This window comes from Engystomops pustulosus, chromosome 1 (genome assembly GCF_040894005.1).
Source record: "Engystomops pustulosus chromosome 1, aEngPut4.maternal, whole genome shotgun sequence".
NCBI lineage: Eukaryota > Metazoa > Chordata > Amphibia > Anura > Leptodactylidae > Engystomops > Engystomops pustulosus.
The window spans coordinates 154,740,695-154,757,397 of NC_092411.1; the positions used below are offsets into that span (position 1 = coordinate 154,740,695).

Sequence of the window (16,703 nt, forward strand, 5' to 3'; positions counted from 1 at the left end):
TTGAAGGTTCAAGTGTTTTAGCCATAGAAAAAAATTAATTGCAACTGGAGTTGTGTGGATTATTTTATATACAGGCGGTCCCCTACTTAAGGACACCCGACTTACAGACAACCCATAGTTACAGACGGACCCCTCTGCCCCATGTGACTTCTGGTAAAGCTCTCTGGATGCTTTACTATAGTCCCAGCCTGCAATGATCAGCTGTAAGGTCTGTAATGAAGCTTTATTGATAATTCTTGGTCCAATTACACCAAAAATTTTGAAACTCCAATTGTCACTGGGGCAAAAGAAAAAAAATTGTCTAGAACTTCCATTATAAAATATACAGTTTCGACTTACATACAAATTCAACTTAAGAACAAACCTCCAGACCCTATCTTGTATGTAACCCGGGGACTGCCTGTAGATGTCTAGAGCGGAAATTAGGCGTATCTTTCTCTCTAGCTGTGACTGCTATTCTTTTCGGCTCACTCCCTGGCCGTAGTATGCTATGAGCAGTATTTTCAAGTTGAAAGTGAATGGGGTTTATTCCCTTCTCAGACCTGTTTAGCCATCCACAGAGAGATTAGTTGTTAGTTGAGCTTGAACTCCATAGACACACAATGTACAGACTGGAATACTCTAAGGGAGGGAGTAGTTTGATTTTCCTTTACAAACTAAGGAATATTTGTTAAGGAAGTATATTAGAAACATGTTTACCACATTCTCCCACACACAATATAAAAAGTTATCTTAAATGGCGGTTACGCGTTAAGGTCCAACTTAGAACAGGACCTCTTAATAAAAGATATCTGTGCATCCCTCATCTCCCCCTCATATTGTAGTCCCTCTTATCTCTCCCCCATTTTGTGGCTCCTCTCATCTCCCCCTCAGATTGTGGCCCCTCTCATCTCTTCAACATATTGTGACCCCTCATCTCCCCCTCATATTGTGGCCAATCTTATCTCTCCATAATGTTGTGACCACTAATCTCCCACACATATTGTGATCCCCCTAGTCTCCCCCTCATATTGTGGCCCCTCTCATTTACCCCCTTCTACTGCAGCCCTATCATCTTCAACTCATATTGTGTCCTCTCATCTTCCCCTCATATTGTGTCCTTTCATCTCCCCCTGCAATTTGTGCAGCCAGATCATGAATGCTAATATGGTCATATACACGCAGCCTTATTTTCCTTATTTTTATAGCATCTGCCCTGTTTTAAGTTGTTATTTTTATTCAACATATTTTATAACAGAGAGTTAGTCTGAAATTAGTAATCTGAATAGTGATTAATTTGACATTCCCGGCCCAATGTGTTGTCCCATATACTTGAGGTTACAGGTGCTCCTAGTTATATTTCGCATTTCACTTTCTTCTATTTCTTGTGACATTGGGCTTTTTGCCCTCACAGTCTGTATTTAAGAGATAGAATCTGTTGTGTGAAGGTCTCAGGAGGATGCAATGCACAATCTGTTTAGCCGTTCCATCTGGTAGTCCTCATGTTGAGACCAGGGCCTGACATAACTCTTGCTGTTGAGCAGAATTCTGTTGAGAGTACTCTCATAGTTAACATGTCTTGAAGGCATCATTATATATTCTTTAAGATCTTGAAGATTAGGGCAGTTACACATGTTAGACACCCAAATGTATTCTCGGTGCCCAAGAGGGAACTTGTTTTTGTAAACATGTTTAATTTGTATGTCATAGCGCATCTCTTGGCCCACTGTTTTTTGCCCCAAAATCCTGCCACGAATCACTGCACAGTAACAAGAAAAGAAAACTTAATAACATTGCATTGCTGGAATTTTACAATATTTTAACATTCCCTGTTTCAGTTCTCAGTTTACAACAACTTTGCTTGCTGACATGTGGTTTGTGCTTTTAAAGACATAGGTGGTAAGGCGAGATGCAGATAAAGATCCAATTCCTGCCTATGTTTTTAACTGTCCATATCTGCCATGGTTCTAGCTTCTATAGAGACCAAGATAGGTGCATATTTTCCCACTTCTAAGGCTTTATGCTGATGACTAAGCCAAAGCTTAGCTATTTACTTCAGTTTTCAAGGCCAAGTTGCATCATTGCACAATCTGTTATGCTCTCATGTACTATAGTCCTGACTAGGATATGCTCTGCTTTATAATGGAGCAGTAGCAAGGGTCAATAGAATAACAGCCATTTCCTTAAAAAGTGTTGCATTTAGTGCAGCTGTGTGCCACTGGTTATAAATAACACTCTCTTCAGCCACCTCTGCTCAGTGCCACCTCATGAAAAAAAAAATATTTATAAAAAAACGCACTTCTGTTTGACTGCAGACCTCAAAATTACTATGCATAACTGCATAAACTGTGCTGTGGTTGGCTGTTGCGGTTTTTCAATTAGACAGTTTCATAAATCTCGCTAACATGTTTAGTCCTTTACAAGTATATATACTTTCTAGGTCATGGTCATTGGTAATCATTAGATTACATTTTATAATTTTCAGTAAAAGGCTAGAATAAGGCCCCTTCCACACTAGCGTTGCGTTTCACGTCAGGGTGCAATGCGTGAAAAACTGACGTTTTTGGCTGCGTTTTTGTTCCATTTTTCCTTGGAGTAATTAGCGTTTTTGCGTTTTTCACGCGCGTGTTGTTAGCGTTTTTTTTGCGTTTTCGGCGCATTTTTCACGCGCGAGTCAATGGGAGACTCAAGCATTTTTCAAAGGGACCATGGTTTGGGATTAAAATGTGTTATTTAATTGAAAAATAATGTCTTCTGATAAGTTGCAAACATCTGCGATCTATTCTTCACTGTTCCCCGTGTATATTATCTCCCGACAAGTTAGCAGATGTGAAGATCAGTGAAGAATAGAATAAAACCAGTGAACACAGTGAAAACAGTGACCACAGGATCATTTAAGAGAAAAACACAGTGCAGAATAGATTACAGATGTTCGGCACATCTGCTTACTTGTCGGGAGATACGCGCGGAACGGTGCGGCCAAAATAGCATGTGAAGAACAATATATATGTGTGTGAAGAACAAATTGCAGATGTTTAAATACATCTGCAATGTGTTCTTCACACATATATATTGTTCTTCACATGCTATTTTGGCCGCACCGTTCCGCGCGTATCTCCCGACAAGTAAGCAGATGTGCCGAACATCTGTAATCTATTCTGCACTGTGTTTTTCTCTTAAATGATCCTGTGGTCACTGTTTTCACTGTGTTCACTGGTTTTATTCTATTCTTCACTGTTCTTCACTGTTTTTTTAATTAAATGATCGTTCGCGAGCAGGGGAAATACTGTTATTCTGGTCACCTAGCAACCCTTACGTTTAAAATGCATTGCACTCGCATTGCACTTGCAATGATTGCGAGTGCAATGCGTTCTTGATGCATCTCCATAGACTTGAATGGGGCGTGAAAAACGCGCATGACTCGCAAAAGTAGAGCATGCTGCGATTTTGACGCGCGTGAAAACGAACGCAAGCACGCGCGTGCAAAACAACGCTAATGAAGAAAGACCCATTGAATACAATGGGACAGAGTGCAATGCAAGTTCTGCGCGTCAAATGCACGCGCAGAACTCGCGCGTGAAAAACGCCAGTGTGGAAGGGGCTTTAATGCAACACTTTTTCTTACGCACCATGTAAGTTTTGTTAAAAAGTAGAGCTTGTCCTACCATGTTCCGAACTTCACTTGTCACTTACTGTGAAAATGGATGCCACACTGAATTAACTCACCACAAAAACAAATGGTTTTTCAAAGTTTAGTCTTAATATATAACCTAAAAATTTGGCTTAATCATATACTTACCAAAATCACTCTGACAATAATGTTTCTTCCTCTGGGATCTGCCCTTGAACTGCCTACACTTCTGGCAAACTTAAGAAACAAAAAAATGTAAAAAAAAATCCTTAACAATAATATTTTGTATTAACTGAACATCCAATGTGTGTTTCTAAGATACAATTTGCATACAAATTTCTTTCATCCAAACAGTTAAAGGAAATCTACCATTTGCTTTTATGCATTATTAAAACACACCTTGAGAATGCTATAGCTGCACTGATGCAGAAACATATCTTGTTTAATCTCTGAACTGAGTAGTTCTGCTAAAACTATTATAAACTATTATAAAATTATGATAATGAGGCATGTTGCTATGTTGCTTCTGTGGCTGCTCCTGTCCTTCTCCTCTTACCTTAATTATGCACTGCTACAGAGAATGCTGTATTCACTGTGTTGTCCCTGACAGGCAATCAATTGCTGCACCATCTTCCATCCTTCCAGGAAGCTCTGTGTATTGTGTTTATGTCCTGCAGCCAGTCTGCACCCAGCTTTTCCAAGGTCCTGAATTTTATAATTGTTTTTTGAGCAAAACCACTCGGATCAGGGATTAAACAAGATATGTTTCTGTGTCACTACAACATTCTCAAGGTATGTTTGGTTCACAATGCATAAAAACTAATTGTAGATTTGGTAACATATATACTGTATATATATATTAAAATATGTTAAATGGGCAAGAGAAACTTGGTAATTTTACATAGGATTCATTGGGGGAGAATCATTATGCCTCTGACAGTTTTCTGGTGGAGAAGGCACTTCAATCTCCCTCTCCCCACTATTTTTTTTCTTTCTCCCACCCGCACGCCACTATGGGTGTGTCAGGGCACAGAGCAGGCAGGGAGTGGGGCGGTCAGAGGAGACTATAGCAAAATACTCCGCCAGTTAAGATCAGGTCTACGGGCCTAAACTGGCACAGTGTGAACCTATATGAACTAATGGATCAACAAGTGTATACATACAAAGGTATATAATCCTTAGTTAGAGCAGGACACAGATGAGCTTTACAATATTAAAAACACAAGTTTATTGGATTTGTTTAAAATAGAAACATACAAACATATACACTCACCGGCCTCTTTATTAGGTACACCATGCTAGTAACGGGTTGGACCCCCTTTTGCCTTCAGAACTGCCTCAATTCTTCGTGGCATAGATTCAACAAGGTGCTGGAAGCATTCCTCAGAGATTTTGGTCCATATTGACATGATGGCATCACACAGTTGCCGCAGATTTGTCGGCTGCACATCCATGATGCAAATCTCCCATTCCACCACATCCCAAAGATGCTCTATAGGATTGAGATCTGGTGACTGTGGAGGCCATTTGAGTACAGTGAACTCATTGTCATGTTCAAGAAACCAGTCTGAGATGATTCCAGCTTCATGACATGGCGCATTATCCTGCTGAAAGTAGCCATCAGATGTTGGGTACATTGTGGTCATAAAGGGATGGACATGGTCAGCAACAATACTCAGGCAGGCTGTGGCGTTGCAACGATGCTCAATTGGTACCAAGGGGCCCAAAAAGTGCCAAGAAAATATTCCCCACACCATGACACGACCACCACCAGCCTGAACCGTTGATACAAGGCAGGATGGATCCATGCTTTCATGTTGTTGACGCCAAATTCTGACGCTACCATCCGAATGTCGCAGCAGAAATCGAGACTCATCAGACCAGGCAACGTTTTTCCAATCTACTGTCCAATTTCGATGAGCTTGTGCAAATTGTAGCCTCAGTTTCCTGTTCTTAGCTGAAAGGAGTGGCACCCGGTGTGGTCTTCTGCTGCTGTAGCCCATCTGCCTCAAAGTTCGACGTACTGTGCGTTCAGAGATGCTCTTCTGCCTACCTTGGTTGTAACGGGTGGCGATTTGAGTCACTGTTGCCTTTCTATCAGCTCGAACCAGTCTGCCCATTCTCCTCTCACCTCTGGCATCAACAAGGCATTTCCGCAGACAGAACTGCTGCTCACTGGATGTTTTTTCTTTTTCGGACCATTCTCTGTAAACCCTAGAGATGGTTGTGCGTGAAAATCCCAGTAGATCAGCAGTTTCTGAAATACTCAGACCAGCCCTTCTGGCACCAACAACCATGCCACGTTCAAAGGCACTCAAGTCACCTTTCTTCCCAATACTGATGCTCGGTTTGAAGTGCAGGAGATTGTCTTGACCATGTCTACATGCCTAAATGCACTGAGTAGCCGCCATGTGATTGGCTGATTAGAAATTAAGTGTTAACGAGCAGTTGGACAGGTGTACCTAATAAAGTGGCCGGTCAGTGTAGAGTGGTTCAATGGCAAACCATATAGGTGCTGGGCAGCGTACAAAAAGTATGCATTGTAAGCCTCTTTTTGTACGCTGCCCGGCACCTATATGGTTTGCCATTGAACCACTCTATATGTTTGTATGTCTCTATTTTAAACTAAACTGGCACAGGTCTAATACTATGCCAGTATTTACTAAAAAGCTGAGTATTAAGTACATTTGGAGGACCGCCAACGTGGGGGGAATTTTAAGACTGGTGTTCTAAATGCGAATCTTAATGAATTCCCTTCATTATGTTGTCCAAAATTCGCTTTATTCTTTGGGTAACTAGTACAAACTTATAGATATTGGGGGATATTTATCAGGACCTCTGCGCACCGCCAGTGGCGCAGAGGCCCTGAAATAATCACAAATGCTAGCTTATTGCTAGCTTTTGCGATTATTTTTCTCAATCCGCCACCTTCACGCCAGTGGGGCGTGAAGGGGGGGCGCGGCCGGCCGAGCGGGGGGCACGGCCGGACTGGGCCGGCGCGGGGCGTTACTGTCCCCGCGCCTGCGCACTCGCTGCTGCCGGCGACTTTTCATACGTGAAAAGTCGCCGGTTGCGCTTCTTTCTACGCCAGGCCCTGCCTGGTGTAGGAAAAACGCTGCGCAACTGGCAGCCCGATACATCAAGAGGCAGAAGCTGGCAGCCTCTACGAGCGCCAGCGTATGATAAATATCCCCCATTAAGTCTATATAGTTTTGTTATGCCTTAATGACAAGTTCCACTGCAACACCTGCAGCAGGCTAACTGCCACAATTGGTGAGTCTTCCCCTATACACCCTTAATGGGTACATCTTGGTGCCTTATGGGTTTTTTTGCAGTATAAGATTGTGTAGAAAATTCAGAATGAATTCAGAATGCAACTCACAAGAGTCAATTAGAATTGTAATTCAGTAAACTAGAATTCCCATGCTGGAGGGATTTTCATTTTTCAGAAAGCACAGATGCTCAGGAAGTAATGAACAAAAACAAAGTAGCTATGTACAGAAAAGACTTTGATAATGTATCATGTAACAGTGCTATGTACAGATGCCTGTATGTTAGTTATCTAAACTCAACAATGATTTGTACCGTATTAGGCTTTTAAAGTGGTAGGGGCTCTGGTTTTCCCCCTTGCAGTAACACTTTCTCACCCCTTACCAGGCCCCTTAGCATTTGCATTGCAAATTTGTCATATTTGTTCCTCTAGATTCCTTGTCTCACAATGTTTACCCATGCAAAACTTTCTTCAACCCCTGTTCTAAAGGGCACCCTCTCTGGCCCTGGAGCCAAACCTTCTAAATGACAATTGCTTATTCCAATTCGGAAACAAATAGACAAATACAGAACCAGGAATGTATAGACATTTGAGTCTTGAAGAGAAAACTTCTAACTGCCAGCATCTTGCCATTTCCATTAACTCTTTATTTGCCACTTAACCTCTAGGAAACACAGATGAGGTCTCTAAATCCACTTTATTTGAAACAAGCAGCTGATTTTTATATACTACTCCTTCATCCGCTCCCTAATGCACCAATCTCCCATTCATACATGGATAAATGGGAATACTGTACATTGTGGGCTCCCCAACAGAGCAGAAGACCTGGCAGCAGATTTAACATAGACTGGCACAGACATCCTCGTGTACAACCTATAAGGAGAACTAGTGCAAATTACTTTACTACTGGTATAACAATAGTATGGACACATTTTTAAATGACTTAATATTATCATTTCTGAAAACTTTATGAGTCTGAGTGGCAGATTCATTCCAGCATTTTCTTCCTATTTGTAGTACACACACATACTTACCAAGGAGTCGTTATATCTGCATTGTTGCTGCCTTGGGATGCTGTTGTGTGTGCTGGCCAGGACTAAGGCTACGTACCCACTTAACATTTGAATTGTGTTTTGAGCACACAATTGAAAAGGAACAGGGAGGAATTTGGCCCAATCGTATATGCATGTCAACTTAAGAATAAGCGATCATGATTCCTTAATCTCCAGAAGTAGGGTGGCAGGTTACCTTGTTGCCTAACCATTGTTACTACCTTTTTTTTAACTCCATTTCTCTCTTGAAACCACTCGACCAGGTTGGTTACTGTTCTATGTATGAGTTGGGGAGGGGTTTACTGGATCGCTATTTTTATACAGATGTTATCACACATGACAAATGATTGTGTAAAGATTTATGTTGTTATATCTGATGTACTTAAGCTCCTTGTGTTGTGATGTTGCACTGTTTCATTTCCGTGCCAATAAAGCGATTTAAAAAAACAAAACAAGCGATCATGAACAAGCACCATTCAGCACATTGTATATACATCCCATTTTCATCTCAATTACGTAACATTGTCTTTATATGAACATAGTGTAAACACAGTGTGACACTGCTGCCGGTTGGACAGTAGCAGATGAGATTATTATTACACACTCCTCCTCCTGCTGCTCCAGAACCTCTTCTTTGACAGTAGACAGGATTACAATAGTCAGTAATGGGACTAATATCTCCTCAACCGGGAAGGGGTGGGGGACTAGAAAGAAAATTCAAAGTGCCCCTGTATCTGAGTAGCTCCTTTGGAAACTGTGTTTTTTTAGATGTCTTGAGGGTTGCGGTGAACTTTTAAATTGTCAACTGTAATGTTTTCTCTTTATTAGAAAAGTCACCCTGTTACTGGTACAATTCACTAATATACGAAAGCGGCCAACTAACATGTTGTACAGACAGGGTCACAAGGACATAGTGCAACATCCCTGCCAATGCATGGGCTAGGTAGGTGTTTTCCGAAAGTGTCCTCTCCATGTCAGCAGCTACCTAGTGAGATTTATCACCTCATCAGGAGGTCTTTAACATGGTAAACTTAGTAACTGCAGCTGTAAGCCTCTGCCTGGGACGTCATGAGTTAACTTTTCTGTCCAATTAAATGCTCTGTAATTACTGTGAAGGTAGGAACCTGCTGGTTAGACAAGTGCGTGCCACCTCATAAGGGTGGCAGCACATGGTCCTGAAGCAGAAGTCAGGAGTGTGCAGTACATGTCAGAACTGCAAAGCCAGTGTTCCAGACCAGGAAGCAGAGGTGTCACAGGCAAGCTGTCTGACACCTTAGCCAGCCATTAACCAGGCTGTGAGCAGCGACCTTCCTATGGACCTGCACTCCAACCAGCTATCTCCTTCCAGCTGATGCTTAAGACCGTTTCCTGCTGTTCACTGTTCCAATAAAGAACTGTAAATTATTCTGCACCAACGTGTTTCCGTGTGACCCTGGGATTAGGCTGTTCACCATCACAGGACCCCATCCTCCATCATTAGGGATGATCTACACATCGGGGTTGCCCCGGGGAGAAACCTATTCTATCAGCCTCTCCCTCCATTTTCTTACAAACACCACCTGCTGCAGACCCGCCAGACTCTGGACAAGACCTCTGTTCCCATATAGCAAACACCAGGCCGCAACAGCCAGCCACTCAGGTATTCCATGCCCCGGCTTCATCAAGGCCACGAGAAAGGCTAGGCCCTGGTGGGGGATGTTGTAATAGTCTAAGTTCCTATTGTGGCCACACCTTGAGTGGTCTAACATGCAGTTTTTTATTAATTACAATAAAAGTTAAATGTAGCATATTTCACAATCACCACTGTCCTGATTTTTCTTTGAATTACTGATGCAAAATACTAAGCAAAATACTGTCATCCATATCTAGCATAATGAGATATCTATGGACCCCTGGAACAATGCTATAGTTGTAACATGCTGTTTGGCAAAAATTAAGATAAGAAGAAAGAAAATACATAAAATTTACTAATAAGAAGAATGTGTTAAATATTATGCATTTACAATATTTATAGTATCATAGTATCATAGTTTATATGATTGAAAAAAGACACATGTTCATCAAGTTCAACCAAGGAAGGGAAGGAAGGGACAGGAATGGAGGAGGAAGAGATTTAGGGGAAACAGTTCTATATAACATAACCATCAATGTTATTTAGGTGTAAAAAGGCATCTAGACCCTTCTTGAAGCTCTCTGCTGTCCCTGCTGTGACCAGCACCTGAGGCAGGCTATTCCACAGATTGACAGTTCTCACAGTAAAAAAGCCCTATTACACATTGCTTTCTCCAGATGGAGACAGTGCCCCCTCGTCTTTTGATTTGATTTAATCAAACAACTTTCCACCATATTTTTTGTATGGACCATTCATATATTTATATACATTGATCATGTCTCCTCTTAGTCATCTCTTTTCCAAACTAAATAAATCTAGTTGTTTTAATCTTTCCTCATAACTACGACCCTCCATACCCCTTATCATTTTTGTGGCTCTACGTTGAACCCGAACCAATGCCTTATACAGTGGTAATATTACATCCCTGTACCAAGAATCCACACCACTTTTGATTCATGACAAGATCTTGCTGGCTAGTACACCCAGGTCCTTCTCAACAAGGGACTCTCCCAGATTTACTCCCCCAAGGATATATGTTGCCTGTGGATTATTAGCCCCCAGGTGCATAACCTTACATTTATCCACATTGAACCTCATCAAGTGGATGACCAAACACTGTTTGTCCAAGTCACCCTGCAGCCTATGAACATCTTCCATAGACTGTATTGAACTACAAAAATAGACACAGTGCTATTAATTCCTACCTCTATATTATTAATAAAGAAATTAAATAGTAGTGGGCAAAGCACAGAACCCTGGGGTACACCACTTCTAACTGGTGACCATTCCGAGTAGGAATCATTGACACCAACTCTCTGGATACAATCCTTCAGCCAGTTTTCAATCCAATTGCAAATTATTCATTCCAAACCAATAGCCCTAATTTTACCCATCAGGCGTCTAAGGCGTCAAATGCCTTTGCAAAGTCCAAGAACACAATATCTACAGTGGCACCTCTGTCCAGGCATCTGCTCACCTCTTCATAGAAGCAGATCAGTTTAGTCTGACAACTTCTATCCTTAGTAAACCCATGCTTGCTGTCACTTATTATACTATTTGATGTCACATACTCCTGTATGTTGTCTTTTATCAACCCTTCCAATATTCATCTATACGATGCTATAAAGAGTTAGGTATTGCTTATTCACACACTGCTGACATACACAATCTACATTAGTACAAAGGGTTGGGCTACTGTATTGGTACATAAAGTCTAAACGTCAAAGAAAACCATATGCAGAGACACTAAATATACAGGACTACAAGACACACCTCTAGTTTGTGTATTTATGACAGCAAAATGATTATTATTATTAGCAAAAGGAGGCATTGTTTTCCATTGCCCACCTTGGAAGACATATTTGCATGTTTCCCAGAATCCCTAGTGGAGTATCAATGTCTCCACAGGCCAAGTCCCCACAGGCCTATAATGCATCCTTAATTGGCAAACTCTCCATAAGGAGAACTCTTACTTCTTGACCTTAGACAATAGCCTTTCACTCAGCCAAACCAGTTCCCATTGCTGTACTGAAGAGACTCAACTAGGTCAAAACAATGCTGTCCCCAGTTGGGAATCTGTACCTTCTGGAATAGATATACTAGTTTGATTTTAATCCCGGTTCATGTCATTAGGCTTCCTGAAGGTCATGCTTGAGGTCAAGGGAGCTGCCTTAGGCCCATTTCACACTTGCATTGCAGATCACGTCAGAGTTTGATCAGAGAGCAATCAGGGTTTGGTCTGTGAAAAACTGACATTTTTCATCAGAGTCAAGTCAGACTGTGGTCTATCTTTTCTATGGAAATTGATCAGTGAAAAACACATTGGAGGTCATTTACTAAGGGCCCAAATCCTGTTTTTCAGACTGGTCATCCGAATATTTCCGATTTGCGCCGATTTTCCCTGAATTGCCCCGGGATTTTGGCGCACGCGATTGGATTGTGGCGCATCGGCGACAGCATGCACACGACGGAAATTGGGGGGTGTGGCCGTAAAAAACCCAACGGATTCGGAAAAACCGCTGCATCTTTTTAAAAAAAGTGTCGCTTGACACGCGCTTACCTTCGCCCAGGGTAGGACGGTGAAGTTCAGTGCACTCTGACGGACTTCAGCGCAGCAGCGACACCTGGTGGACATCGGGGGAACTACCTTAGTGAATCCCGACCGGACCCGAATCCTCCGCAGAGAACGCGCCGCTGAATCGTGAATGGACCTGGTAAGTAAATCTGCCCTATTACACTTGCCTCAGAGTGCAATGTGTTTTTGATGCGTCTCCGTAGACTTGTATAGTTTTTCACGCGTGTGCCTTGCAAAAGTACAGCATGTTGAGATTTAAACGTGCATTAAAAAAGTGCTTGTGTGTGTGCGTGAAAAAAATGCAAGTCTGAAATAACCCATAGATTAGAATGAGTCAATGTAAGTTCTGCACATCAAAAGCATGCGCAGAACACACACATGAAAAACGCAAGTGTGAAAGGGGCTTTACAAGGTCCCGTAGCCCCGATCCCCTGATGACGCTGGTGCTCCGGCGAAACATGTCGGGGGGCTCGTGTTTGGTTTTTAGAGAATCGCATTTGTGGCTGTTAATGAGTAGGGTCGCTGCAAAGATCCACTATTCCAGACACTACGATTGAGTAGCTACTCAGCCTGTGATACTTACATACGAAAAATAGCAGCCAACATGTGAAGTTTTAAAACAGTTGAGTGTGATTATTTAATAATTTAATAAAAGTTAAGTTTTAGGCCTGACCAATAAGACTTTTTTTCTGTCTTAGGACAGTTTTGAAAATTCGGTTTATGTTGCCTTGGCAGTCCTAAAGGGCTATCACTGGAGGAAAAATAATATGATAACAGAATATCATAGATGCACCTTTTTTGTTATTGGAGTGATGATTTTTATTACTGTTTTTCTCCGTCATACCTCCTGCCCTGGTGGATGATGGGGACGAAACCGTGGCTGCCAAAACCCAATCAGCTACTTGCTGTGTAGCTTGAGAATCTCTCTGCATGGTGTAGTACCTGTCCTTAGGTAGCCAGTATTCATAGTCAATGCCTGGGTTCTGTTCCTGAAAGAGAACCTGTGAAAATATAATCAATTAAACTATGAAGTAGATGGTTGTACCACAGATTTTTTTATATTGGGTACAACTAAAAAGTTATGTGGCAGATGTAGTCTTCATGTACACACAGGGGCAGACTGGGAATTTAAAGTGTCCCTGGAAAAAGCTCTCCACCTTTACAAAATCTATAACTTTTTCATTTTTCCGTGTACAAAGCTGTGTGAGGGCTTATTCTGTGTGTAACAAATTGTACTGCTCTGTGGCATTATTTATTATTCCATTCAGTGTACTGGGAGGATAGAAAAAAATTCCAAATGTGGAAAAATTGGAAACAAAACATGTTTGCGTCATGTTCTTGTGGGCTCAGTTTTTACGACTTTCACTGTGCACTCCAAATAACACCTCTGCTTTATTCTTTGGTTCGGTACGATCACGGTGATACCAAATTTATACAGGTTTTATTGTGTTTTAATACACTTTCAAAAATTAAACAAACGTATACGAAAAAGGAAAAAAAATTTCGCCATCGTTTGATACTAATAACTTTTTCATACTTTGGTGTACGGAGCTGTGTGTGGTGTCATTTTTTGCAAAATGAGTCGAAGATTTCATTGCTACTATGTTGAGGTTTGTGCGACATTTTGATAACTTTTTATTCCATTTTTTATGAGATGTAAAATGATGTAAGGATAGCATTTCTGACTCGTGACTTTTACTGTTTGGGTGATTTGAACTTTTAGGTTTTTAACTTTTTCATTATTTTTAAAACTTTTTTTGAAACTTTTTTTTACTGTTTTTTAGACCTTCTAGGGTACATTAACTCTAGATGGTCTGATTGTTCCTACCATATACTGCAACACTACTGTACGTTTTTTGCACAGTATACATAGCAATGAGCCACTGGCTCATTGTAACGAATCTGCAGAAATCAGACAGCCTCGAGTCTGACGAATACCCGAGGCTGTCATGGCAACCGATCGCATTGACATCCGGGGGAGGAACAATCAGATCCAAAATAATAATACCGTATATACTCGAGTATAAGCCGAGTTTTTCAGCACAAAAAATGTGCTGAAAAACACAAACTCGGCTTATACTCGAGTCAAACATAAAATGTACACACAAAAAAAAGAAAAGAAATCAAAACTCACCTTTCCGGGGGCCCGTTCGGGTCTTCTGTGCCATCTGTTGGTAAGCGGCAAGTCCGTGCGATGTCACAGGCACTGACATCAGCCGCCGCCGCTGCTGCAATAGTATTGTGTGTGCCGGCAGCCGGCACACACTGTGATGCCAGCGGCTGCGGCTGATGTTAGCGCTGTGCGGACCTGCCGCTGACTTGCCACTGAAAAAAAAATCAAAACTCACCTTTCCGGCGGCCCCCTCGGGTCTTCTGTGTGATCCGGCAGTCAGCGGCAGGTTCATCCGATGTCACAGGCACTGACATCAGCCACCGCCGCTGCAATAGTATTGTGTGTGCCGGCAGCCGGCACACACTGTGATGTCAGTGGCTACGGCTGACGTCAGCGCTGTGCGCGGCACGGACCTGCCGCTGACTGATGGACAGCAAAGAAGACCCGAGGGGGCCGCCGGAAAGGTGAGTTTTAATTATTTTTTTTTTACATCAATGGGGCGGGGGACAGGGGCTGGCAGGCTATATAGCGGGGCACAGGGGCTGGCAGGATATAAACCGGGGCACAGGGGCTGGCAGGCTGTATTTCCCGGGGCACAGGGGCTGGCAGGCTGTATTTCCCGGGGCACAGGGGCTGGCAGGCTGTATTTCCCGGGGCACAGAGGCTGGCAGGCTGTATTTCCCGGGGCACAGAGGCTGGCAGTCTATATTTCCCGGGGCACAGAGGCTGGCAAGCTATATTTCCCGGGGCAAAGGGGCTGGCAGGCTGTATACTGGGACACAGGGGCTGGCAGGCTGTATACTGGTGCACAGGGGCTGGCAGGGTATATACTGGGGGGCAGGGACTGGCTGGCTGGCTATATACTGGGGGGCTGCTGGCTATATACTTCTGGGGGCTTGCTGGCTATATATTTGGGGGAAGGGGCTGTGACCAATGCATTTCCCACCCTCGGCTTATACTCGAGTCAAAAGGTTTTACCAGGTTTTTGTGGTAAAATTAGGGGTCTCGGCTTATACTCGGGTCGGCTTATACTCGAGTATATACGGTATATAATAATAATTCTTTATATATATAGCGCACACAGATTACGCAGCGCTGCACAAGCATGTCAAATTGGTCCCTGTCCCCGTGGGGCTCACAATCTAAACAACCTAACAGTATGTCTTGAAGTGTGGGAGGAAACCGGAGTACCCGGAGGAAACCCACGCAAGAACATACAAACTCTTTGCAGATGTTGACCTGGGTGGGATTCAAACCCAGGACCCCAGTGCTGCAAGCAGGGGCGCACCTGCCATGAGGCGAGTTGAGATTCTCGCCTCAGGCGGCGCGCCTCCTGCTAGATGAGGGGGCGGCGTTGGGCTGCCGGCATGTCCTCCGATCGCCACATGGACCTGCCCATCAAGCCGTCCGCTGCCCGGCACACTCGCCCGCACATCGCCCTGCCCATCACATCCACCAGCATGCCGGCACTTCCCCCCGCGGCCAGCCCATCACATCCACCCGCCCGCACATCGCCCCACGGCCCGTCTATCACATTCACCAGCATGCTGGCACTTCCCCCCGCGGCCCGCCCATCACATCCCCCAGCATGCTGGCACTTCCCCCCGCGGCCCGCCCCCAACACATCCACCCGCGCGCACTTCAATCCACGGCCTGCCCATCACTTACACCTGCCTGGCGGCACTTTCCTCCGCCCGCCAGCACAGGTACCTGCCCCAGCCCAAAGTCACCCGCCCTCCAAACGCCCGCCCGCACATCCACCTGCCGGCACAGGTACCTGCTCCAGCACAAAGTCCATGCTGGTTCCCCCCAGGCTCCGATTCATCCCTCCCCCCTACTCCCTGGAGGACAAGGCCGATGATGAAAGAAGGAAAAAGGTAAGATAACTTCTATGTATGTTTGTATATGTAAGTATGTATATATATGTCTGTATGAATGTATGTATAGATGTGTGTTTGTATATATTTGTATATATGTATATTCTGTATATGGTAAATGTATGTGTGTGTATATTTTCTGTATATACTGTTTAAATATGTGTATTTGCTGTATGTATACTCAGTATGTATGTGTGTACATATATGTATGTGTGTACAGATATGGTATGTGGCGGCACGCTGTATGTATGATATGGAATATGGTGGCACGCTGTATGCATGATATGGAATATGGTGGCACGCTGTATGTATGATATGGAATATGGTGGCACGCTGTATGCATGATATGGAATATGGTGGCACGCTGTATGCATGATATGGTATATGGGGGCACACTGTATGTATTATATGGTATATGGCAGCACACTGTATGTATTATATGGTATATGGGGGCACACTGTATGTATTATATGGTATATGGCAGCACGCTGTGTGTATTATATGGTATATGGCGGCACGCTGTATGTATGATATGGAATATGGCGGCACGCTGTATGTATTATATGGAATATGGCGGCACGCTGTATGTATGA

General features: G+C 43.2%; 1 protein-coding gene across 2 annotated transcripts in view; it reads right to left on the reverse strand.

The window, feature by feature from the left end:
- Positions 1–334: 334 nt before the first annotated feature.
- Positions 335–16,703, reverse strand: part of ADAMTSL5 (ADAMTS like 5) — a 41,243-nt gene continuing 24,874 nt past the window's right edge. Inside the window, exons 10-12 of one of the 2 annotated variants that reach the window (XM_072112198.1) lie at positions 12,965–13,121; positions 3,779–3,847; positions 335–1,738 (exon numbers count right to left, since the gene is read on the reverse strand). In XM_072112198.1, coding sequence (XP_071968299.1) covers positions 1,431–1,738; positions 3,779–3,847; positions 12,965–13,121 — 534 coding nt within the window. In that variant the 3' untranslated portion in view covers positions 335–1,430. Of the gene's footprint in view, positions 1,739–3,778; positions 3,848–12,913; positions 13,122–16,703 lie in introns of both variants that reach the window. The other variant, XM_072112189.1, reaches the window with a different exon arrangement.